General features: G+C 40.4%; 1 protein-coding gene across 6 annotated transcripts in view; it reads right to left on the minus strand.

The window, feature by feature from the left end:
* Positions 1–11,456: 11,456 nt before the first annotated feature.
* Positions 11,457–24,916, minus strand: part of SLC24A2 (solute carrier family 24 member 2) — a 113,787-nt gene continuing 100,327 nt past the window's right edge. For all 6 annotated transcript variants that reach the window (XM_048931677.1, XM_048931682.1, XM_048931679.1 and 3 more), the window contains 3 exons: positions 21,387–21,476; positions 20,807–20,973; positions 11,457–18,733 (listed from right to left, as the gene is read on the minus strand). In XM_048931677.1, the coding sequence (XP_048787634.1) occupies positions 18,484–18,733; positions 20,807–20,973; positions 21,387–21,476 (507 nt within the window). In that variant the 3' untranslated portion in view covers positions 11,457–18,483. The remainder of the gene's footprint in view (positions 18,734–20,806; positions 20,974–21,386; positions 21,477–24,916) is intronic.

Genomic DNA, 24,916 nt, shown 5'->3' on the forward strand with positions numbered 1-24,916 from the left:
GCTTATGCACTCCTGGCTGTACCAGAACTTTGAAAGTACAGAAACACCCTGATTACTGGACCAGCCAATTTGCCACCTCTGTAATTATAGTAAAATACATGTCAGGCGAAGTCTGGGAAGATTCCAATTTAGTCCCAAACTCTCTATCTTTTTTTCCTGGAATTCTTGAAGCTGCAGTCTTATAAAGAACTGTTGAACTGAAAGTAGCACACCACCCTTGTGAGGCAAAAAAAAAAAAAAAAAAAAAAAAATGTCCTGCCTCTGCTGGCATGATAGAGAGTTCCAGTGCCTTGAAAGCAAATGATCAATGGGATTGGTCTGCCACATTCATCTGTGTGTTTGTGGGAATCCTTTCAGCTGCTGTTGTATGCCTATCCCACACCTCCAGGGTCTTGCTGATTAATTACCACCTGATGAGGCTCTGGCTCACTACTATATGTCTTTAGGGAAATCTCCATGAAATTCAGCGATGCTGTTTTGTGTATCAGAAATCAGAGGGTCAGATATGAAGACAAGGCAGACAGCCTCCAGGTGTACGACTGTGAATTTTTCATTCATTTTGAAAGAACAAAATAGTTTTGTTGAAATGCTCCTTTAACCTGTAGGAAAGTGAGACATCTAGTGCTGGATCACACACAAACATGGATGGAATGTTTCAGACTCTCAGTCCCTCATACCAGAGCACTCTGAATGTTTCTGTTCATTACACTGAATCAAGGGCTACACCCTTGAGCTAGAAGGCATCAGTGATGTTTCTGTGGTTACAAATACCACTATCTATGCACAGAATTAGGGCAGATCATCAAGGATTTTGAGCGACCTTCCCTTCAGTTATTCAGAAGGACAAGGCTCTTGTCTCCTGGCTTCAGAACTGCAGCACGGTGTCAACTTCCAGAGACTACAAGCTTCTCATGAAGCTGCAGGGATGTGACCTTGTCAAAATGAGGCTTGCGTATCACAGGTTCATAGATTATAATTACAGAAGCCTGTACCCGGTTTCCACCACAGGGTGTCTTCACTCAGCTGAGATCATGGGCAGCAGAGGGGGAGAGCAGCACATCTCCACAGGCACAAGTGAGAGGAACAGAGTTAATGACACAGAACAATGCCTCAGAGCACAGAGTGTGAGGCACCCAGCGATGGGGTGGCTGCATCTGCCGTCTGTCAAACAAATGCGCGCTTTTGACTTCATGCTCTGTGTTCCTTTCATGTCATTTCTTAAATTGTGATGGACAGCACTGTGTGTTTTTGCAGAGGGAAAGGGATGATTAGTCTGGGAAGAGAAAAAGCTTACTATGCGTTTTGCCAATACCAGTTTTTGCTTGTCTGCACAAAGAAAGAAATGCTGTGCAGAGCAAAGCATACAGAAAAGGGAAGAAAAAAGACAGTTTCATAACTGATGTTGTTGAGAGTGTTTATGGTGATTTGCAGAGATCATGGCACCCAACAGCCTAGTCCTCTGGCCTCATTTTTCTGTGCTTTTTCCTCTAATCTTAACACATTGTTCTGCTGCTACCCTGATGTGTGGTTTTCTGGTTTGATATTTCTTTGAATTACTTCAATTTTCCAAACTCTTTTTCTCTCTGCAGCAAATAAAACTGCCATGTCCTGGCTTTCGAGACAGTGCCTATGCCAGCAGTTAGTGAGACTTTAATTCTTTGCCTGTGCAACAACTGTCAGTGACTGCAGCAACAAAAAATATTACAGAGCAGGTCCAAGGAGTGATCTGCCTCTGCCTAAAGGAACTGGACTTGTCTATAAAACCAGAGAGGTGTAGTAAGCCTTACAAATTCAAAATGCAGATGAGTGGATGAGACATTGCTTTCTAAATACTCCTCAGTGTCTGAGTAAGAAAAGACATGTGTTAGCTGATAAAGGAAGTGAAACATATTTGTATCATGTAATGTAGGTAGTTCCATTTTTCTCATGTCACAGGGATGTCTTTTTTTTTTTTTTTCACGAAGCTGGGAGGCTGGGAGGAGTGGCTGATACATGGAATGGCTGTGCTGCCATTGAACAGACCGATGATGTTTAACAAGAGCAAGTGTAGAGTCCTGCACCTGGGAAGGAATTACCACATGCATCAGTACAGGTTAGGGACTGACCTACTGGAAAAGAGCTCTACGGAGAAGGACTTGGGGTCCAGGTTGGCCATGAGTCAGCAGTGTTCCTTTGTGGCCAAGAAGGCCAAAGATATCATGGAGTCCATTACAAAGTGTGAGGTCTGTGGGTCCAGAGTGATGATCTTCCCTTTCTCCTCTGCCCTAATGAGGGCACATCTGCAATACTGTGTTCACTTCTGGGCTCCTCATTTCAAAAAGGACAGGGAACTACTAGAGAGAGTCTAGTGGAGGGCAACGAAGGTGATTAAAGGCCTGGACCATCTCCTGTATGATGAAAGGCTGAGAGACCTGGGTCTGTTCAGCCTGGGGAAGAGAAGGCTGAGAGGGGGTATCATCACTGTTTATAAATAAAGTGCAGGAACCAGGTTGATAGAGAGAGGCTCTTCTCAGTGGTGAACAGCAGTAGAACAGGGGGCAACAGGTAGAAAATATAACACAGGAGGATCCATATGAATGTGAGGAGGATCTTTACTGTCAAGAGTGACGGAGCCCTGGAACAGGCTGCCCAGGGAGGTTGTGAAGTCTCCTCCTCTGGAGATATTGAAGACCTGCCTGGACATCTACCTGTGCGACCTGCTGTAGGGAACCTGATTTAGCAGAGGATTAGACTCAGTGATCTCTAGAGGTCCCTTCCAACCCCCACAGTTTTGTGAGTCTGTAATTCTGTGAAAGCAGGCTGTGGAGCTGTAATGATTTCCCTTCCTGACTAAATAAATGGCAGATGACCAGAGGACAGTTAATGCTGTCCATTGTTGTGTCTTTGCCTTTATTTTAGAACAACTGTAAATTTACCCACACTAGATTTACTATCAACCCCGTGACTGTCATCTGGATGCCACTGTTCTTTAAATAGTAAGATAGATGGGAAAAGGTGCAATGTCTGACAGACTTTTTAATTCTGTCCAAACCATCCAAATATCCTGTCATTTGAGTCTCTGTTGTTTTCACATGAAACTTATCAGCATCAAATAGGATTTGCAGAAAGAATTTCTTCTTCTTCCTCCATCAGGCAAGTGTTTTAAGTGAAGCAATTGACAAAAACTATTTTTCTTTCATGGTCAGGTTGGTACGGAATGCAAATGACTCAGCTGGCAGTATTAGTTCCTGAAAACCATAGATCTAACAATATAATTATCATTACAAGGCATTGGTGGTAATGTCCTGGTTTGGATGTGTAAGAAAGATCTTACTGGGCCTGCTTCTAGATAAAGAATGGTAGACTGCTAAGATATGGTTTGTGAGGTCAGCTGGATCCAGCAATAATTTCTGGAGTACCACTTTGTTTTTTTAGAGATTGTTGTGATTTCTAATAGTTGGGGATGTATGGTTTTAAGCATTACTAGTGTTCTCTTCTTCATCACTCAGAGGTACTGCATCAGATATACAATTAGAGGAGTCATGGGAAAGAACCTGGCAATTCTCTTAAGATCTGCAGAGGAAAGCTGGGAAGTAGAAAGTCTGTTAATTGGGGCTAAATTTGGTGTGCTTCTACTGTTGTCAGAAGCAGTTTTGTTGGGAAGGATTTATATAAGTCCAGATTTGTGATGCAAACTCATGAGGACATTACTGTGTGATTGCTAGGGGGAGCACTTCTTGCAAGGATCATCCTGTTCTGAATCAGCATTGGGGTGAGAGCTCAAGCTGCGATAAGCATCTTTTGAGACTAATCCTTTTGTCACTAGAAATCTGTAAGAAAACCAAGAATAATGACAGATAACCACACATTTCCATGGAATCAGTGGAGAGAGAGAGAGCTCATCTGTTTTGTCCCTCAAAATGTGCTTTGCTGTGCTTTAGTCAGAAAACTGAGAATTAATCCAATAGGCAGCCAGCCAAGTAAGGAAAGCAAATAAAACCCTGGGAACTGATGAAGTCAGGTGTCTTGCAGTTCTGTCTCTTGTACACCGAATGGAAGACTTAGTGTTGTTAAGGTACTTGTCAGGTCTCTGATTCTCTCTTGCATGGTTTCTTTGTGTCTAACTATGCAGAAAGTGATTCACTTTGTTTTAAGCAGAAGCATGTGATGCTAACTCAGATGACTGTTCTCATGAAGCTCATGGTACATGAGTTATCTTCAAGACCTTCGCCTTTCTCTCTAATCTTAGTGAAAACAACCAATGAGTAAAATGTAAAATTGTGTGGAGGGGCACAGGCATCCCACCTTTCCTTATGAAATCATATAAGTATTTTCGAAGAAATGGAGAAGACTGAGAGATCTGTGTAATATGTTTGCTATTGATCCGGTATTGCTTTGACTGCATCAGAATTCATACTTTCAGAATATTTCCTCATTACACCTTGCAAGACAGAAATAATTTGTCTAAGCTGAACAGTTGGCTTTTTTTTTTTTTTCCTGCAACCCTATAATGAATTTGAACTCCATGTTCCCAGCCTCTTGCTTCATTAAGCACTGCACAAATTTTACTTGTGTGTGCTCTTAATCTTTTGTGTTCACTAATAGATAGACTCGATACCGTTTCTGAAATTAGCAGCTCAACAACACCTGACTTCTTTAAGGTGCAGCATGGCTCCTTTAGAGTCACTCATGGTAAATTACTACATCTCCCACTGTGAAGCTGACGGAGATTTTGCTGACCAGACCTGTAGAGACTGGGCTGTGGGAAAGTCTAGCTGGATTTACTCAGGCTGCACTGTAACATTAAAGAGAATGCAAGCTTCAGAAAGAGTAATGCACAGTATTAAAAGGGGGGTAAAGAATTACAGTGATGAAGAAACAAAATGAGATGCTGTGTTACGCAGATGTTCCTGTCTCTGTTATATTTCCTACCTGCTTTTACATTCTCCCCCTCACCTCTTATCTCTGTAACCACAGGGTGATCATCCCTCATGTGGCAGAGCTGTGTTGTCTGCAGCTTTGACTCTAAGGATTTAGAGAGCCTGATCACTGAGTTCTCCTTTCTGAAGATTTTGCCATTGTTCTTCATACAGAGGCACTGAAGGTAAAGTGAATAGATGCTTCTTCAGAGTTACTGAAGGAAAATTTATTTCACTAAGATTCCCAGTATTGCCCTTGGCACAGAAAGCATCCTACATTTGGGGAACACATAATACTTTTCCACCTTCAAGTTCTGATCATCCCTTACTCAGAAGAGGCTTCCTTCAGACACAGTCTCATAAAAAGAAGCAGTTATGCAAATACACAACATATTTTTTTAATAAGCATATTGGGGACAAGAGATAACCATTTGTCATGAGTTCTCACCAGCTGCTGTGAAAAGAAAGCTGAAATGCATAATAGAGTATGTGGTATCTGATTAAAGAGAGCTTGTAGAAGGAATGCTATATTCAAGAGATACCACTTATCTCAAATGCTGTCACTTAGCGTATATTGCATTGAAAAATCAGCGCTGCTTTTGAGCAGCATTTTATTTTTAAAGTGTAAAAGCTATTACAGCCTAATAACACACACAGGAAATACATGCTCTGCTACATTTCCACCCTACATTAGCTACAGTGCCTCACTTAACAGAGTGTGAGGGCTGAAAGATGTTATTGGAGCCAGTCAGTGCAAAGATTTCATCTCCCATATGTGTAGGTATCTCTTCTTGCTGTAGCTCAGAGGAAGGTGCAGCCTTATGCCAGAGGAGACTCTTGCACTAAAGCAAGTGCTTACTAGCTTACAAAGATGAGCATTTTGCAGGAGTTTGAGTACAACAAAAAAGTAATCAAGCATTTCACTGGCTGGAGCATAAACGCAGAAGAGGAGCTGTAACCTTAAGAACTCAGTACTCACAGGCTAAAAAAAAATAGCATAAAAAAAGCAAGACAGTTACACCAGGAAAATATTTAGATCTTCAGCAGTCTGATGGATTTAATACACACTAAGCAACATACAGAAAATGGAGATAGAGTTGTGTACCTGTAAATCAAAAGGACATTGCTATCTGAAGTTTGCTCCCAGTTAAGGACATTACATACAATAAATCACAGAAATATTTTAATACCTGATTCTGATTAAAAAAAAAAAAACAACAATAAATATATTTTTCACCGTTGAAAATACTTTGAATAGCTGAGATTCTTAGACATTGGTTATGTTTGCAAATTTGATACCATGAAACAGATGGCATTTATCATATACCACTGAAAACACCTCTCCATCAGTGTGCGGAATACCTTCCTAGCAAATAAATTCACACACCAGTGGCTTCTACTTGCGTAAGATTTCAGTTCAAAATCACTCACTTGATTTTTCCTAATTCTATTTATTCAGGCTTTTCAGGGCACAAATAAAGGCAGAAGTTCTTGAGGCAAATTCTTCCCACTGTAAATGAAAATTCAGGGAAAAAAAAAAAATAAAAAGTGGAGATGTGGCTAGAAAAATAACTTGTCCTAAGTTAACTTGGATTTTCTGGTTGCTAGTTCATTCAAACTACCTGCATTTTAACTGTCGTTAAGAAGGATGCTAACTTATGGAAAGAGATTCACTAAGGACTCTGCCATTTGTATTTCCCTCTAAGTTCCAAATGATGATGTATTTCCCTGTCCTTTCTTCTGAAAGACTGCACAGCCTTTTTCGCTCTGCTGCTGACTCATTGGCTGTCATCAGGGAAAAGGCTATGTGGCCTGCATGCACCTCCAGATGCAACTGACCTGGACAAACCACTGCTTGCATCCTGCTGGTCAGTTGTGCATTGCATTGAGAGTTCATGCATCTGCTGATGATGGGCAGATGAACGTTTTCACTCAGGGCCTGCCTTCTTCTGAGGGCTCTTCCACCAGCTATTTCTGAGGAAACAATGGAATGCAATTGTGTGTAGAACGAAAACAATGTTGTGGGGCTGAGGAAATTCAGCCTACATGGCTCCAGTTGAGAAGCCACTTTCTGTGTGGCTGACGAAGACCAGCAGATTCATCATTGTCATGGTTTTATGATTTTTGGTTATCTGTATTCCACATCACAACATCATATAGTGCACTGGGAGTTAAAGTGTCAGTGCTCCAATTCCGGGTACCTGTTTGGAAGAGAAGAAGAACTACATTCCCCAGGGGGCTTTGTGGTCAGAGATGAGACCCTGGCAAGGTCACCTGATGCTCTCTTTGTCAGGCTCTCCTCCATGCTGCTCAACCTGTGCATCTCACCTCAGCTTTATGGTGAGGCCTATCCATCTTTTGGACACTCTCTCTCATTATATTTGATTTATTAGCTTCAATTACAGTTGTATTATAGTGTGTTATCTTGCATTCCGATACTGTATTTAGTAAATTAGTTTGTTTCTCCTCAGACCGTTGCCTCAGATTGTTTTAATTATTTTGGGGGTCCCCTGTTTCCCTTTTCTGGTGGTGTGAATTTGTGAAATCCCTCTGCCCTGCTAGTCACAGAACTGGGCTGAACCAGACCATAAACCATTGACCATCACTTAAGCCTGAGAAAGATATGCTTTCCACAGTGGCAATTTGGAGAAAGCCGGAATTTTGTGTAGGGACTTGCTCTTTATTGGCAGAGGTAGTCAGTGCTCTCTACAAGTTCCCCGTTGCTGCCCTTATTGTGTGACATTCAGCCCAGAGGATGATGCTTTGGTTGCAAGGTTGCCAGCAGGGATTTTGGCTGGTGAGTAGAACAGCTGCCATAACGCTAAGGTACGTATAAATTTGGAACAAGAACACATTGACTCCCTGCTTACTCTATGTGCCTTGGCTATACATTGCTCTCTCCTGCATTAGGGGTTTTATTGTTGTCTCCTTGACAGCATGGATGATTGCCTGCAAGTGTCCTCAAACACACCTGCTGCTGGACACTTTGGTATTGATGCAATTCCAAAAAAATGAGGGCTTTGGCAGCCATGTGTTGCCATTTATTAATCCAGATGAGACTGCTTGTGTGCACTGAGGACATGACCTTGTGCTGCAATCCACCTGCCTCTTTTGGCACTTCCTAGAAGCAATGCTTCTCTGGGAGATGAGTGTGCCAAGCTCTTCCTGATGCTGTTTGTGGTAGAACTGATGGCTGCTAGATATCTTTTTTGACCATTGCCACAGCCCTCTTCTCATTAGTCCTGCATCTTGAATTTTGTGTCTACAGCTGCTTCAGCCAATCTACAACAGATACCAGGGCACATTATGCCAATATATTTTTTTTCTATTTCCCTTCTGTAAGCCAGGACTGATGAGTTCACCAAGGCAGGTTAAATAATGAGTGCATGTAAATTAGTATCACCTTCCTCCTGGTACCCAGACTTTGGCACAAACCCACTGTGAAATGGATAAGGACATGAATAGAGTAATACTAATGTAAATTTCTCCCTTTTCCTTCCATGACACCAGGTGATGATTACAGAGCTAACCCTCGTCTCTGTACTTTCATTTGCTTACTTGTACCAAGGACAGCTAAAAGTAGCATGAATCATGCTGTCAGGTGGGCAAATTGGCCTTGTCTGAAGGACAGCAGTGCCTGGAGTGCACCTGGAGTGTTGTGTTGGCATCAATCCCCTGCTCTGCTCTTTCCTACAGAAAGCAAGGCTACACTTCTCCTTGGGGTCCAATAGATTACATAAACACAGGTGGCCTGAGATACTAATTAAACTGGAAAAGTTTGAAACTCTGAGGTTTAAATAAAACAAATCTTCAAGCTGAGAATCAGAGTTGCACTAAAGCTGTTTCTCTCCCATTTGTCCAGGGCTGTGGGTTTAGCTCTTGGTGAGAGTCCTTCCCACTACCTGAATCTTAAAACAAGACCTCATGCTCTGGGCATTGCCTGCCTTTAATCATGGAGTACCCTTTTATGACAGCCTTTATTTCAAGGTCTGGGCGGTGTGGGGAGTGGAGATGGCAGAGGTGTGGAGAGGCCTAGAGCAGTAGAACAGTAGAAATGGGGCTGAAGACAGGGAAGATTTGGCCTCACTGTCTTGCCTTTACCAGGACAACAACCTAACAGGTTTTTTCTTATTTTCTCCAATGAGAGTTTACTGATGCTTCTGATAGAGCCAGAAACACTGAACCATTCAGCATGCTACCCTGGATGAATACAAGTTTTCCAATACCAAAACTAACTCTTCTGAAGAATCTTGCATGTTGTGAGGTCCATAAGCTCATCAGAGTTAGTTCTGGCCGGCAACATCTCCTCACTGTAAAGGATCATGCTGCAATCCCTGAGACAACAAAATGCAGAAGCCAAATTAGTGAGAGTTGGTCATTGCCATGGGAGCCCAAATCTACCCTTGCAATATGGCATGGTATCAAGGCAAGTAAATGGGAAGTGATGACATGCGTAGGTATAGATGTTCATAGGGAGCTAGAAAATTCTTGAGCAATTTTCCTTTTCTCTCAACCTAGTTAGTAACCAAGAGTATGAGATAAGCATGTGAGGTCTGTGTTTTTTGCTGTCACCAAACTGATAACTGTTCTGTCATTTTACAGTACAATTAGACCAGTCTGCAGGGAGACAGGAAGGAAAGCAGTCTAACAAGAGTAATTCTAGAAATGAATTATAACTGATAACTTTCTTATCAGTTTTCCTTGTACTTCCCCTCCCTGCCCACCCGTCCTGTTCTCTGCTCTGTTCCTGAACTAAATGTTCAGTGCTTGGCCTGCTGTCCCTGGCAATACACCTCAAACTGCAAGACAGGCCTCCTCCAAGGCTCAGACCCAGCTCTGCTGCAGGGACTCACCCATTAGTGAGGAACAAGCATGTCCCATTTTTGTACATCTAATGCAGCTGTCTGGGGAAAGCTGTAGTGGAAGGCTTGTGTTTGCACACACTTACACACATCACTGCCTGTAGACTGGTGAAACGTGGCTGCAGGTACTCCAGAGATCTAGAGGTAACTCTGGCTCATTCAAAGATTCTTCCCAGTCTGTCACTGAAATGCCTAACTTGGTGCCATGTAGCATTTGTATTTGAGGCTTCAGAGAGAATTGCTGTAGGTTTAAGGCCTAAGCACTGGCACCTCAAGGCCCCCAAAAAACCCTTGTCCACAAAAAGTGAATGTCATACAAAACAATGATAATGAAATTTGCCTAAACAGGAGATGACAGAATGATTCGAACATCCTGTAGAGCGATAATCTGTATCTGTGTGTCCTCTACAAGTGTTTGGCACAAATATTTATTTCTCTGAAAGAGGCACTGACAGAATTCCCTTTTAAACAGAAGCTCTGAAGCCTTCCCAGAGAAGGGATCAAATACTCAGTTTTAACATCACAGCACTTTTCTCCCTGTCAGTGACCCCTCCAAACAAAAGTCCTTATCAATGAAACAGCAATAGTGAGTGAGCAGAGGTTTGTTTTTACCAGGCAGTGTGGATGAGGCAGTGAAGTACTTGCCTGCAGCAGAGGAAACATAAGGCAAGGAAACTTTCCATCATTCTCCTGGAGAGGACTGAGGAGGTGATTAAACACGTTTTTCTTCCTCCTTACCTCATCAAGGCCTGCTGTGGTACGGAGGATTTCAAATCTGCTGCCTCCTTTAAGGAGTAGTGACAGCTGAGGCAGGAATCAGATGCTGGCACGGTTTGAGCATGCTGCAGCTTTGTTTTCTTGTAGGATGTGTTTCACTTTCTTGTTTTTGTTTTTGTTTTTTTTTTTTCCCCATTTGGCAGGTATGAATATCTCAGGACACTGTTCTCAGTGCATACTGTACTTGTAAACTTCTTGTGCTTTTCCAATCAGGATTTTTAAACTTTTGGTTAAAGATGAATTAAAAACCTCTATGAGCCCTGGAACTTTCAGGACAGTAAGTAATAAGGTCTCTTTGATCAAATAAAATTGCAGAGTGCCCTGCATAGCTTGTGGTGTCCTCTTTGCTGGAAAGTCAGCTTGATTATGGGAAATTAACATTACTGATTTTCTTTTGTTGTTATCTATTGAAGGATATTTTGTTTAAAAGCATCATTCATCCAGCCACAAACTAAAAAAAAAAAAAAAAAAGCCAAATATCCTAGTTTGCAAGCATGTAAGACTGAGCAGTAAACAACAAGCTGTAAAACTAAAGAGCTGCTGAGCTGTTTTTAAAAGAACCTGTGAGGAAACGTCAGTGAAGAAATGTAGGGAAACTCAGCCCCAGTGCGGCTACAGGACAACAGACAACCTTCAGGAAGTTGTTGTCTGGTAGATTCATACTGGATTGTTAGTGAAAAATTGTCATTTAACTAGATTTTAAGCTCACTCAAACACAAATGTCCTTCTTGCTCTGTGTACGCACAGCAGGTAGGACAGTGACATGGCAAGAGGCAACTGAGAGGGGCTTTAACACTTACAATTAATAGTAGCCACGCAGATCCTCATTCAGCAAGCAGTTAAAAAACTATTTTCACAGCCATGCTAGGTCCAAGAAAATTAAGACAGAAAATACTGAGCAAAGTGACAGGCTGTCAAATGTTTTTATATTATTATTTATTGTTGTTATTGTTATTCACACTTAAACAACTTAATTACTTAAAGTGATTTAGATGAAAAGCTGTATCAGTATCATAAGTTTCACATATTTATGTGGAAAAAGTGTACACAACACAGTGAAACATTCTGTAGATGCAGTGAAGTAGGACCGTTGATAAAAGGGATTATTTCCGAGAGCCTATGTACAAATAAATATAACTTTCATACTATGTACAAACTTATAATCACGGAGAATACAATGATTCAGAAATAAGCGAATTTCATATAGTGAGTAATGATCCATACACATAAACATAAGAGAAAAACTGGAATTTTCTGGGGCTTGCTTGGACCAGCTTCCATGGTAGTATTTTTTTTATGTTTGAAACGAGTAAGATGGGGGATATCAGGTTTTTATCACAATAAGGTGAAAATGAGAGATGGAAAAGTATGAAAACTACAAATTGAAACAATCAAGCTAAAAAATCTGTATTACAAAAATAGCATTTGATTGTCAGTTATAGCATGCTACGGTTACTTTCACATGACAACACAGAGGCCTGATCTTGCCACCTCTAATGACAGAAATAATTCCCACTCACGGGAATCAATTCCCCAGAGTCAGGACTGCAAAATTAGGACTGCATAACAGAGATCTTGGTAATGGAAATGAACACAAAGCCAAACAAATTCCTTTTGACACTACCTGATTTTGACAGGGGATTAAAAGAAGTGTTTGATTGGTGTTGGATAGCCTGACCATAAAATACTTACCTTTTTTTTTTCTTCTAGAAAAGATGTGACAGGAACTACCTGGATTATATGCACTTTCTAAATTATGGGGGCCTTCCTTTACAGTGGTCTTGGTGAGACAATGTGTTGGAGTAACAGGAGGATTCAATTGCGTCCTTGGGCCTGACTCTGCGAGCATTGTATTCCTTCTTCTGGGGTGAACACGCATGGCAGGACTGAGCTCCTGCTGCAAAGGCAGTGTGCAGCATTTTGTACAGTCTCACAGGGAATCTCAAGAGTATGAGCAAACGCCCTCTGACTTACTCACAGCTCCACTAAGGCAAAACCAGATCCTGCTTTACTGTACATTTGTTTGATGGTATTTTACATCATACCTTAAACAAAGATGCGAAATGGATTCTTCACTTTAAAATTCATTATCCCCTTATTTAGAAACCCAAAGCTAGTCTTCTGGGCTCTTATGGCTTCTCTTTGCGTTAAGACAACTATGTGACATAAAATAAAAGTAAAAAAAAATGTAGTAAAGTGCAAGATCTTTAAAAACGCATACAAATTTCACCGTTTAGGTTGGTTTTGTGTTTGATGAGGGGTGAATTTGCAATTGATCTACATGAATGTAAAGTTCACTTACCATTTTCTACTGACATCATTTCTTACTCAGTCTTGTCTTTGGCCACTTATGGCTCATTTGGGAATGAGTGCCCAGCTGCGCATCTCTTCTACACGTGCTATAAATGGTTACATGGCTTCTAGGCTGGGGCTGACTCATATCTGGCTGACCAGGAACAAGGGCTCAGGTGACTACATGGCTTCTGGAGAACAGATGGCTTATGTCCAGCCAGGCTGGCTCACCGGCGTGAGAAAGCGTGAGCTGCCTGCACAAATCCAGGTGATGCCTGGATGAAATGAAAACCCACATCCACGAGCAACAGACAAGAGCCTGTGACCTGTCCCTGACAATTAGCAACACACAGCGGGTCCACATTACTCGTCTGGACTATGGGACTGTGATCCGTATATGACTTCTTTATCCGATGGTGCAATAACTTCAGACTGGAAGTTAATCTACCCAGCCCAAAAAGAAATGACTAATATCTCAATAATGATATTCTCATGAATAGCAAGAGATTCAAGAAGTAATCTTGGCATCACCCAGGAGTGAAGCCCAGAGCTGGACTCTGCTCCACACATCTCAGTGCAAACTATCGCATTCGGAAACGTGGAAATCGCCTTCTGCTGATGTATCTTCTGCTACAATTTGATGCAAGAAGTGCATCAAACTTTTCAGGAAAACAAGAATAACCTGCTCAGAGCAACTAACCATGCCTCTTTTCTCAGTTAGTTGTGTCATTGTTATTTAGAAGAGGTATATAATGGTTTCCAAGAACAAAGGGAACGCCTTTTTTTTCTCCTTTAATACAGCTCCCAGGACAAATCAGTGTGTTGTAGGATGCATTTATGAAATGCAGGATCCTAGGATAAAAACCTGTCTATAACTGGCAGAAATCGTCTGGATTTCAATGGGCTGGTTGTTGGCCAAGGGATTATTTCTTTGTTATAGGTTAAATAAACCCCTTTGATACAGACTCATATTTGATTCAGAACACAAATTATATGGATCCTAAGATGCTATCTTAAGGAATTACTACTGAGAGGAGAATCGTTAAAAAAAATGTATTTCTGCTCTTTCCCAAAATATGTAAAGAAATGAAAGACAACCAGAGAAATAATCCCTTAAAAAACGCCCAAAAGGTACAAATATTTCTAAGCATCTATTTCTTATAGTACTTGGATTAACCACACATTTAATCTACCTCTTTATGGACCTTCATATCCACACACAATGGTACCATGAGTGACAATTATCGTAAACTACTTCAGAGTAGCATAAATGGAAATCACACGGCAGGTTCATTGCCAGTACAAACATCAAATGACAGTTAGATAAGTTTCTTTGTCACTCACTGTGCTTCATGTTTCATGAGGATTACTCAGACACCAGCATCTACTGAATAAATAGGCCTGGCATACAGGCACAGAGAGCCTGTCTGCACTACACAAAAGCACTACCTATCAGTAAAACTGACAACTAAAAAATGCCCAGGCATTTGCTGAAAGACTTTTCCATGCCTATATGTAGCTCTTAAGACATCATCTTCAGATAACATTTCTTACCACACTTCTATAGTATCTACCCTAATGGTTCTAGAACAGTATCTTCTGCCAATGGAAGCTGGCTTTTTTTTTTTTTTTTCTTTTTCTTTTTTCTTTTTCTTTTTCTGCAGGTGTATGTAAAACAGCACATTCTCACAGGACTTTAATGGCATTTTGCATACTCTTCTTTAATTCCAATGAAGTCAGTGCTAAAAATGCACACAACAGGTTATAATCGGATTCATGACCTTACTTGAATGTTACTGGAAATCCCTTCCAAAAATAATGTCCAACACCAACTGTGTGCAGGTGTAGTGATGGCATGGAGAATTGGCTACTCAACCTGAAGCCTTATTGGATATGCTTACCTTACTGTGCTGCCAATGTGGGGCTGGCCAGAAAACACTAAGAAATAACAAGATTTTTATTTTAATGCCAATTTTGATATTGATAATACTTCTATGCCTCAAAAGATTTTCAACATTGGCTGAATAAGCTCAGGCATATGAGTGCATGATCGTCAGACTTCCATGTGTAGTAATGCAATGCAGGATTCAGGCAGTCTGAGGAACCAGTTCTCTAATAAAGTCTTTCAGACCTTTTTCTGATTGAAAACAGCAATTTGATTTCTAGGTGTACAACACTGAGAAATGTTCACACATCCAAGAGTGAAATGGTTATGGACAGTGGGAAACACCTTCTGTTGGGAAAACAGTGATGCCTGAGAGAAAAGGGTGAAGTTAAACTATCTGCTCTCACTATGAAACACGGGTGTCCTAGCAACTGGCATGCTCTGGGCATACAGTGACTGCTACAGCAGCTCTCAGCTTCTTGTTCAGCTCCTCACTTCCATAGCTTACAAATTCCTCCTGTATGGGAAGAGGGGTCTCCATTCTCACTCTGTTTACCCTACCAGAACAGCTACTGCTTTATAACCAAAGAGCACACAGTTATCCTGCAAGTTTGTTCCAGCAATTATACAAGTGTCTTTCAGAGCCAGACTCTCATGGAAGCATTGCAGACCTGAAATCCCCTCTATCCCTGGAGCTGAGCTGCCATGGCAGCAGTTATCCTGCTGCTTGAATAACGACCAGCCCAGCAGATGCAAGGCAGTGGGAGCTGTGAGCTGTCTCCTTCCCAAGGGGAAGAAAATTACTTCCAATACCTTCCAAGATAAATGTGTTGATAGGGGCAAGCAGACAAAGACAGCGTCCTCCAGGAAAGAAATAGGTCAGTTATTTTAACAGTGCATGAATGCCATTATAGAACAGCAGCCTTAGCCACACACAGTTATACCTCCAGTCTGTAATCATGCCATCTTTGGAATTATATGCTCGCAGTGCACAGGGCTTTCAAACCTTACTCCTTACTCCCTGCCTGCCCTCAGTGGGGCAGCACTCCGCTGTTGCTGTCTGAGCTTTGCAGAGCACATCAGTGTGCTCTTACAGCTCCCAGTAGGGGTTTTTCCTTTTCATTCCATGGATTACACTGCAATGCCCATGTATGTGCAGAAGAAAAAAACAAACAAGAAACACACAACAGATTAATACACTGAACATAGATCAGACTCTTGGTCTTTCTTTGTTTCCTGCTTTAAAATGTAAACCACTGAATCTGAGTATTCTGTATATTGTAAGTGGCCACGTACACTGCACAGACCCATCTCAATCCTGCACACCCTCTCGTAGGTCACACTGCCTTACTCTGCTCACCTGGTAAAGAATCACTTGCGTCACACAAAAGGCTGCCTTGAGCACTGTCATCAGAAACAGAAAGCATTTTTGTGGTTCTCCTGGGGCAGGCTATACTGCAGAGTCAGCTTTGCTTCTTGGGACACTGGCTCCATTTGAGCTCAGAATTTGGGTCACAGATTTGCTTTTGCAGAACTGCTGCTCTTTTCAGCAGAGGACACTGTAAGTATGTCTGCACCAATCTTCCCCTTGCGTACACACATACACAGAAACAAATGTTAAGAGGTCCGTAGCACTACGGTTAATATAGGTGAGGATTCTGGAGCAACAAAGGATTTTAAATATAGTTCTTTGCTCCCAATGAGAGAAAAGCTTGCACCAAAGTGCACTAAGAAGCAAGAGATGTTGCAAGTGTATGCTAAAGATCCAACGCTGCTTCTGAATGCAATTCTTTAACTAGGACTTAATATCTTAGAATGTGACATGAGGAACAGACATTGTAATTCCTAGTTTTCTTACTTTTGCTCAATAGTATTTCACTTTTTTTCATAATATCTCACAATATTAATATTTCAATAGTTTTTAATGTGTATTTCTTACTGTTTTCTCTACCATTGTGTTCTCTCAAGTCCTTACTCTTGGACTTACTCAAGCCAGCTACTGTTATATACAAACACATGTAATAGGAATACAGTAACAACAAGGGGATGAGTGAAAAGCAAACAGCAAGGAAAACAGGCAGGAAAGCATGATGACAGCATCAGAAAAACTGACGAGACAAAATGTGCTGAACCTTCTGTTACACAGCTGCGAGCATTACAATGTCATTGTGAGCACAATACGAATACAGAACAATGCTGAAACAGGTCACAGATATATACTGAAATTTCATGAACTCTAACTGCAAAGGAAGCCTTGAAGAAGCAAACACTGATTATCTGCAATAATTTCTTAACACCTGTTCCAGTTCTCCCATTTTTTGATCATCCAGGAAACATGAACACTGCATAGCTTTCTCTCCCCCTATTGTTATTATGATTATATATTTTGTTCTAGCTTTGGACATTCTCCTCTCCTCTCAGGATTTCAGTAAAAGAATGTTGCATTTTCACTCCTTCCCAGGCTTCTTTGGACATTCACACTTTCAGCAATAATGAAGAATTTTCATGTAGGTTTCCTGCAGTTCCACTACATTTAAACTATTTTTTCATACCTAGTATAAGGATTTTATGAGCAAAATGAACTGCCTCAGCTCTGTACAGCAGCTGAGTATTTCTTCCAACAATGACTATCTGTAGCTGTGAAGGTCTTTACACTTCAAGTAATGGAAAAAGATAGCTTGTAAAGCATATATCCACCTCAGCAAGTAGGCTGCCATTTTATAACTATATTTTCTGTATGAAATACTACGCATAAGCAAATTAGCCTTTTACTTCTGGCATCAAAGGCAAACTCATCATGGTAACAGCATCTGAAAGCCATTGGTACTGTTGGTAGTATTGCTGCATTAGAAAAAAATGCTGTGTTCACATATCAGTTGTATCATCTCTTTGCATGCTGCATTGGTATCAGAGAAAACAGCAAATCCCCAGACAGAAATCCCCGGACAGGCCTTGCCTGTGAATAGAGTGAAAATCTGCATCAGTCACATATTGGCCAGCAAACACAGTCCCTTCAGCGCTAGCACTGGGGTTTCAGCAGTCTGAAGAGCTTTGCAAGATGTAATAAATCATCACTGACATCCTGCTGATGGCCGTTGTAGTCCCGTGATGCAGAGGATCAAACCACTGGTAACTCCCTGGCTCTGCTGAAATCACAACATGTTAGTCCACTTCAATGAAGAGACATGCAAGATCTTCCCTTCCTGCAACTCATGCACTCAGCAAACGCTTTCCACTCAGCAGCATCAGGAGATCAACAGATAAATCCCATACCATGATGTGTGGGAGGCGGTGCCTCCCCAAAGTCAGAATTAGCATTCCCCTTTAGAAGATTATAGCTTAAAGAAATGAGCACTCCATATATCTGTGTGTTCTATGACAGAGAGAAAGAAGTCTGAGGACGTGTACCATAGGCATTAGAGAAAGAGTAGCTTTCACCCTCTCAGTGCGTGTGCAGCATCCCCAGTGCTGAGTGGCGAGGTTGCTCTGCAGCCAGCGAAGAACACCTCGGCACAGCTCCATGTGTGAGCGCACTGCTTTGCAGCAATCAGTCTTTACTCCAAGTTCCTCTCTTTCTATCATTTTCTTTCTTTCTCTCTTTTAAAACTGAAGGGTAGGAGGCTTACAGTTTTTTCCATCACGGCTTTTTTTTTTTTTTTTTTTTTTTTGCTTTTTTTTTTTTTTTTTTTTTTTCCCATTTCATTTTGATATATATATACTGAATAAATAAACATCTATAACTTTGTTTCTCAAGAATCAGCACTTTCCACTAGATGGAGACAGGACACTGGATCACTTTGTCCTCCAGGAGGACGCTGACAATCAGGAACACGAAATAAAGCCCAAACATGAGAAAGCCCAGGAACTTGTTCATCCTCCACTTGCAGAAAGCGATGGAGAGGATGACAAAGAGCAGCATGATGAAGAGGAGGACGATTGCACAGAACAGACCATTGCTGCTGACAGTCACCGGAGAAAAGTTGTTAATCACAGCATACAGGAGCCATGGGAGAGGAAGGCTGTAAAAAGAAAAAAAAATAATAATATGAAAAAAAATAGAGAAATTGGAAGAACAGCAGAGATCTAGAAAAGGGAAAGTTTCTGGAGGTACTTCAAAATTCAACCAGAAGCTTCATAAAATGAGGCATGAAATTTTCTAATGTGTGCATATATCTGATTTAACAACATGCTTGTGGTAGCACGGGATTCAGGCTCTCCCCTCTCCTTCCACCATGACATTGGTGGATGGTATTTCCCCTAGCTGACAGAAATCATTGAACATGTGCCTGTGAGCAGGGAGACTCTTTTGTTTGCTTAGGACTTCGCACCATCTGCACAAGAACGTACTTCCAGTGCCTTTTCAAGAGCCCACCAGCAAAAGGGTGACTCACCTGATGTGTCCTTCCCATAAAGAACCAGCACTCCACAAAGCACTACCCAAAAAATTCATCCCTTCAAAGTCATGAAGTCATTTACTATAAAACCTGCACAAAAATGTGAACTTCTACTGAACCTTAGCTTAATTTCTATTTCTGTGTTTACTGTCATTACATTTCTCATCTTTGATGCCACAGAATGAGGCAACATCCCTCAGGAAGATGTCAAGCTGAAATAAATATTTAAGCCCCCGATCAGAGCTTAGCAGGCTTAGGATGCATGAAGAGAGCTGTCAGAAGCTCACAACATTCAAGCTTTGAATAAGCAGCTCAAGAGATAATAATTCTCTACAGCCTCAATGCTAACTAAACCAAACTGCAGCTACACTGTGCCATTTCATTTGTTCAGGGGCTAAGTCTACCAGACTGTGCTAGAGGACAACAACGTTTCTGCTGCTAGGGAGACTAAAATATATATCACAGAAATAAAGTACTGCCAAAGAGAAAAGTTCTGCCACGCACCCTACACGCTCTAGATTGAAAGACTCCGTAATGCATAAGGTTTTCAAAAGTCTTGCAGGTCTATTGCTAAAATATTCAAACCCTTCCTAAAAATTTCAAACCCCTCCTGCTTCTGGATTAAGAGAAAAAAAAGATGGCCCATTTTTTATGCAGCGTCCAAAGGTACTGCATTAGCTAAGAAATAGAGTAAAAAAGCTGTTTCCTTAAACTTTGGGATCTCATTTAGTACCAGCGCAGCTGCTGGTACATTTTTAGCAGCTCACACTTGTACTGTTCTTCTGACTGGACTCTAACTACAAAGAGGACTGCTCTTGGGCATAAAACAGCCAAAGGTAGAAAAACAGAGCATGGACATGATTCTCAATGCCTCTACCTATGCTGAAGATGGGAAGGAATAAAGACAGTTCTGTTTTTACATCTCATGCACAATTTTGAAATACCGAGGCACAAATTATAACATGGGATGGACCAGGACTAGCTTGATTTCAGTGGATCAAGCAGGACCTTGAATCCCAACTGCATGCCTTACATCCCTTCCCTAGGGCTGCTGTGAAACAGTAAACAGAGCATTTCCACAGAATTCTACATTGCTTCACAATGTTAGACCTATACAAAAACACCTGCGCGTTAAAGAGAAATTTTGCAATTGCTTTTAACTTGGAATTTGTCAGATATATTAAAAAATCACAAAAATAAAATAACAATAAAAAATAAAGAACAACAGCTTATGAAAGCTACATGACACTGATGTCTACTTGTTTTTAACAATGCACTGAATACTGTAAAGGCAATGAATTATTTGTTGATCAGTGGTTATAAAGAAAGCCCTAGTAAAGTTCAATGCATAATAGCTCAAGAGAATGACCTGACAAAAGCATAAACATATTCAAAAATTTCTTCTTGGAACAAAGCCTTTGAATTACTTCAAGTGCAATTTACCTGCCTAGCAGGTTCTGCAATGAGTAAAAGAGTAAATCAGGCAACAAGTCTGTAGCAAGCCCATCATTCAAATGTCTATAGACTTCTGAGCACATAAAATTGTAACATCCATTGCTTATTTTCATCACTTTCTTTTTCAAACTTTTTCAAATCAAAAGCAGAAAACTGTTCTTGGCAACGCCTTCACAAATCTAAGGCAACAATGCTAAGAACAAAAAAGTTTTTAAAACACAGCTTTCTTGCTATAGGACTTACCCCACTGTGATGTCAAATATGTTGCTTCCAACAGAACTGGATACAGCCATGTCCCCCAGACCTTTGCGTGCTACAATAACACTGGTAATAAGGTCAGGAATGGATGTGCCAGCAGCTAAAATAGTCAAGCCCATGATTTCTTCACTAATACCAATGGTTTCTCCAACCTAAAAAGGTTTGAGCAAAAACAGAAAAAAAACCACACATGAGTTGCAGTCCTGTGGTGGAGACATGTTTTCTGCTATAAAGCTGCTTAATAAGGAATATTATCCTGGAGTTTCCTGATTGTCTTGGAGAATACAATCAGGATTGGAGAATTACTGTTTTCACAGAAAATTGGTAGGCATTGACAAGTAGCTGCTGATGTTACCAGAGTGATCAAATCCTGTGGTCAGGACAATCACAGCTCTCTCAACTATTTTCCATTTACTGAGTACTGTTTTACTTCATCCACTGTTGCAACTCCTGAAACAGAGGATTTCTCAGCATGAGAGACACAATGGACTCTGATTCTGAATGGTTTCTCAGAGCGCAGAACACAATGCAGAACCTGTATTTTGTACAAGCATCACCCTCTTACCTGATGTGCCCACCAGACCATCAAGTAAGAAAAAAATGCAATCCAACTGATCGAACCAAAAAACGTGATAGGAAAAAATTTTCTTGACCTCTGCAAAAGAAACAAAGACAAACAGTGAACACCTATGTTGAAGGCTGTTTTGCTGAATTCTTGTTTATTCTCTAAGTGACCTCTGACTTCTTCTGATCACCTGTTCTATCTTTTCTGATCAGCATCATATCATCAAGATGAAAGTTAAGAGTGTTAAGAAACGATTTTCCTCACTGCTGTGTGTTTACCCGTGCCTCATTCTTGTACTGGCTTCTGCTATAAAGTAGTCTATGACAAGATTCATCTCTGAACAACAGCTTTCATAACAAATGGCAGGTTTTCTGTTGTCTATTTCTATCATGTGCTGTTACACTACAACTTGCCAGTGCTGAGCTGAATGGAGATTTAGAATCTAAATTTATTAGTAACTTCACGCCTATTGGGAAAGAATGTTTTCAAGCATACAAGTATGCATACATTTCATTCACATATTAACAGCTTTCTGCAACATCATTTGCAGTCACTGTAACAGATGTTGTCATATGGTAGTTAGAAAAATACGTATCCAAAATTTATTGGGATATTAACACTTCTTGGGAAAACAGCCCATTTTTTCAATTAGAACAGAAAATACATTAAGAATACATTTGCAGCGCTTAGCTTTGTGGAGAAGTTTGTTGTAAAACATTATAAAACGCTCCCCCTGAGGTCCCTCATTGAATTCCAAGATCTGTATCACACCAGAGAAACCTTATTTTCATTTTCTGTGTTTCCTTTGCTAATATCAAGCTTTGAATAAATAGTATAATTGCAGCCAACTAATAGGCTATATTCAGATTAATGATTTATTTTGGTTTTTGTTCTTTCCAGTCTTTTGCATCATTCATTTCCCACTGGCTTGCTAGATTTATGTAATGAAAAGTGATAACTACTATAAGAAGTAAACGTGACTGTAGTTAAGCATATCATTGTATAAATCAAATTACTGTTTAAAATGAAATCTACACCGTGAATAAATGCTACCAATCTTGAAAGAAACCAACTCTTTATGGACATTCACCAGCTGAAGAAAGATCTTTACTGCAGAAGACCTCTGACGTGCTGTTAGCAGAGCACTACAGATTTACCTCAATAACTAGGGACTGCCAGACAAGGCCAATTATACCAACCTGACCACCTGTATGAGCTGCTTTTAGACCTATGCAACCTCCTCCCATTTTGCTCTCATTCCACTTCCTGCTGTGCATATGGGCCTTTATGGAAGTGCACCTTGCCTGCAGCTCTCCGCACTGCGAGATGCTCCCCTGCAGCACCACCAGGCCTTGATGCGCCCTATGGGCTCTTCCTGGCTGTTCTGGGAACAGACAGGACTGAAAAATTTTCCATCAACACAACTTCTGCAGGGAAAATGTGCTGTGAATCTCTGGCAGCTCAACTCTCTCCAACTGTGACAAAGCAAGGGATGCAATACACACCCACTGACAAAGGACAAGTAAGACATCTAGATCAGCTTTACAGCAGGTGCTCTTATGGGCTGTACTGTAGAGAACACTTCCTCACTCTCTGTAGTACTTCTCATAAAGCTAAGTGTCCTCCTTAAAAGTGGGCTGCAAACACTGATTGGCACATCCAAAACAATCCTGTAATTGAATATTCACAGCAACATTAATGATGGAAATTTAACAGTGCTTCCCAGAAACATGCAGAAATACATAAACAAGAAACTGAACTTCAGCTAGAGTAAGAAAATCATTCCAGCAAACTGTTCTAAATGAACTGTTTAAATACAGGGATAAATAACCACAACAGCACCTGAAAACTTATTTTTAATATATATTTCCCTATGGTCACAAGCACCTTTTCTAATCCAAATAGCTTTGGTTGACCTGCTTCTTAACTCTTTATGGAGCAAACAGAGTGACTTTTTTGAAACAGAATTCTGAACTTCTATTAATTTAGAAAATCTGGAAATGAACTAAATTCCAATGTTTAAACTGACTCAGAAATCATATGCCCTTTTGATTCTAAAAATCAAATTTTTAAATGCACTGGGAGACTAAGAACCTTGGTCTGAGAAGGAGCACATATTTAAAGGAAAAAGAGGATGGCCGAAAAGCAGCAATCTGACACCAGAAAAAGAAGAATCAAGTCCAGAAGGGATAAATAAATCTAAACAGCATTTTCATTTTTTAAATTTAAAGGCTAGTAGATCTTTTGTCAGCACTGCTAGCAGTTAAGTCTTTCAACTTGCAACATTTTTTTATCTTCCATGTAAAAATGGGAATTTTTTTGCAGTATATGTGGTGAATGAGTAGGCAACCTTCTTGCAGCTGGTCACAAAATCTAAACAAGAGAATATCATAGCAGGGGAAATTCAGTGATCAATATACAGCACTCCAGAAATAAGCACACACACTGGCTTATGCAAATCCAATACAGCAATAGCTGTACTGGCCAGTAATAGCTACTGGCCTAATGAGAGTATGGGATTATATATACCAAGCTCTTGCAAAATAACTGGGCATTGCAAGAATCACATGTCTGCATAACGTGGAAAACTGGTTGCCTAAAGATTATCAGCCACTAACTTTGCAGCCTGTGTATTCCCAGTCTCAATCTTCCCCCAGTAAAATTAACTGATGGGCAGATGTTCAAGATTATGAGCATTTTGATAGACTTAGCAGTTTCATTACCTACTTTAAAAAGATGGATGTTTGAACTCAAAAGGGACAAAATTTGAAACCTGTGCATCCTTTAAGTAATGAAAACAAGGATGAATGCCATAAATGCTACTACACGATTTGCATACAGAGGAAGTTTTTAAAAAGAAGAAGTAAGAGTGCAACCTTCCTTTTTTTTTTTGTTTGTTTTTAATGATAGATTTTTCTTCCAGAGTAAAGTAACAACCAAGCTTGTTTTGTAACTACTGACAGTGTTCTTTTGAGATATATCTCTTTGTAGCTCCCTACCTCTTTGCAATATACAGGGCTGCTAATTCCAAGTATTTTCCTAAAAGAATTAGAGAAAACAGAGAGAAACACTTTTATCCACTTTCTTCTGGTAGCATTGTGATGGTGGCCTTACAAAGAGAGAGAATCCTGTTTATTACCAATTGGTTTTGTTGTGGTCATGGTAACAGAAAAAGGAGAAGAGCCATGGTTGATTCAGTTTATATGCTATTTTCTTTTAACAAAAGAGAAAGAACTTCATAGCTTTGCTGTAAATTGGTTGGTTTGGTACTTTTCCTGTCTATTAGTAACCTAAAGGACATTTTTCTTGTTATACTTCTGTATTGAATTCATGTTAGCCTCTGAAAAACAGGTTCTGAAAACAAGTGGAATGATGAAAGAATGATAAAAAGTGAAGATTTTTCATTTAAGAGTTTGATCCTAAAAGACAGTGAGTCCTTAGTAATTTGCAAAGTATCTGTCTTCATTTTAGACTACATTATTACTGATATCTTTACTTTAACCTGAATGAACTATGTGTTTACCTCACGC

The sequence above is a fragment of the Lagopus muta genome, chromosome Z (genome assembly GCF_023343835.1).
Source record: "Lagopus muta isolate bLagMut1 chromosome Z, bLagMut1 primary, whole genome shotgun sequence".
NCBI classification, from domain to species: Eukaryota; Metazoa; Chordata; class Aves; order Galliformes; family Phasianidae; genus Lagopus; species Lagopus muta.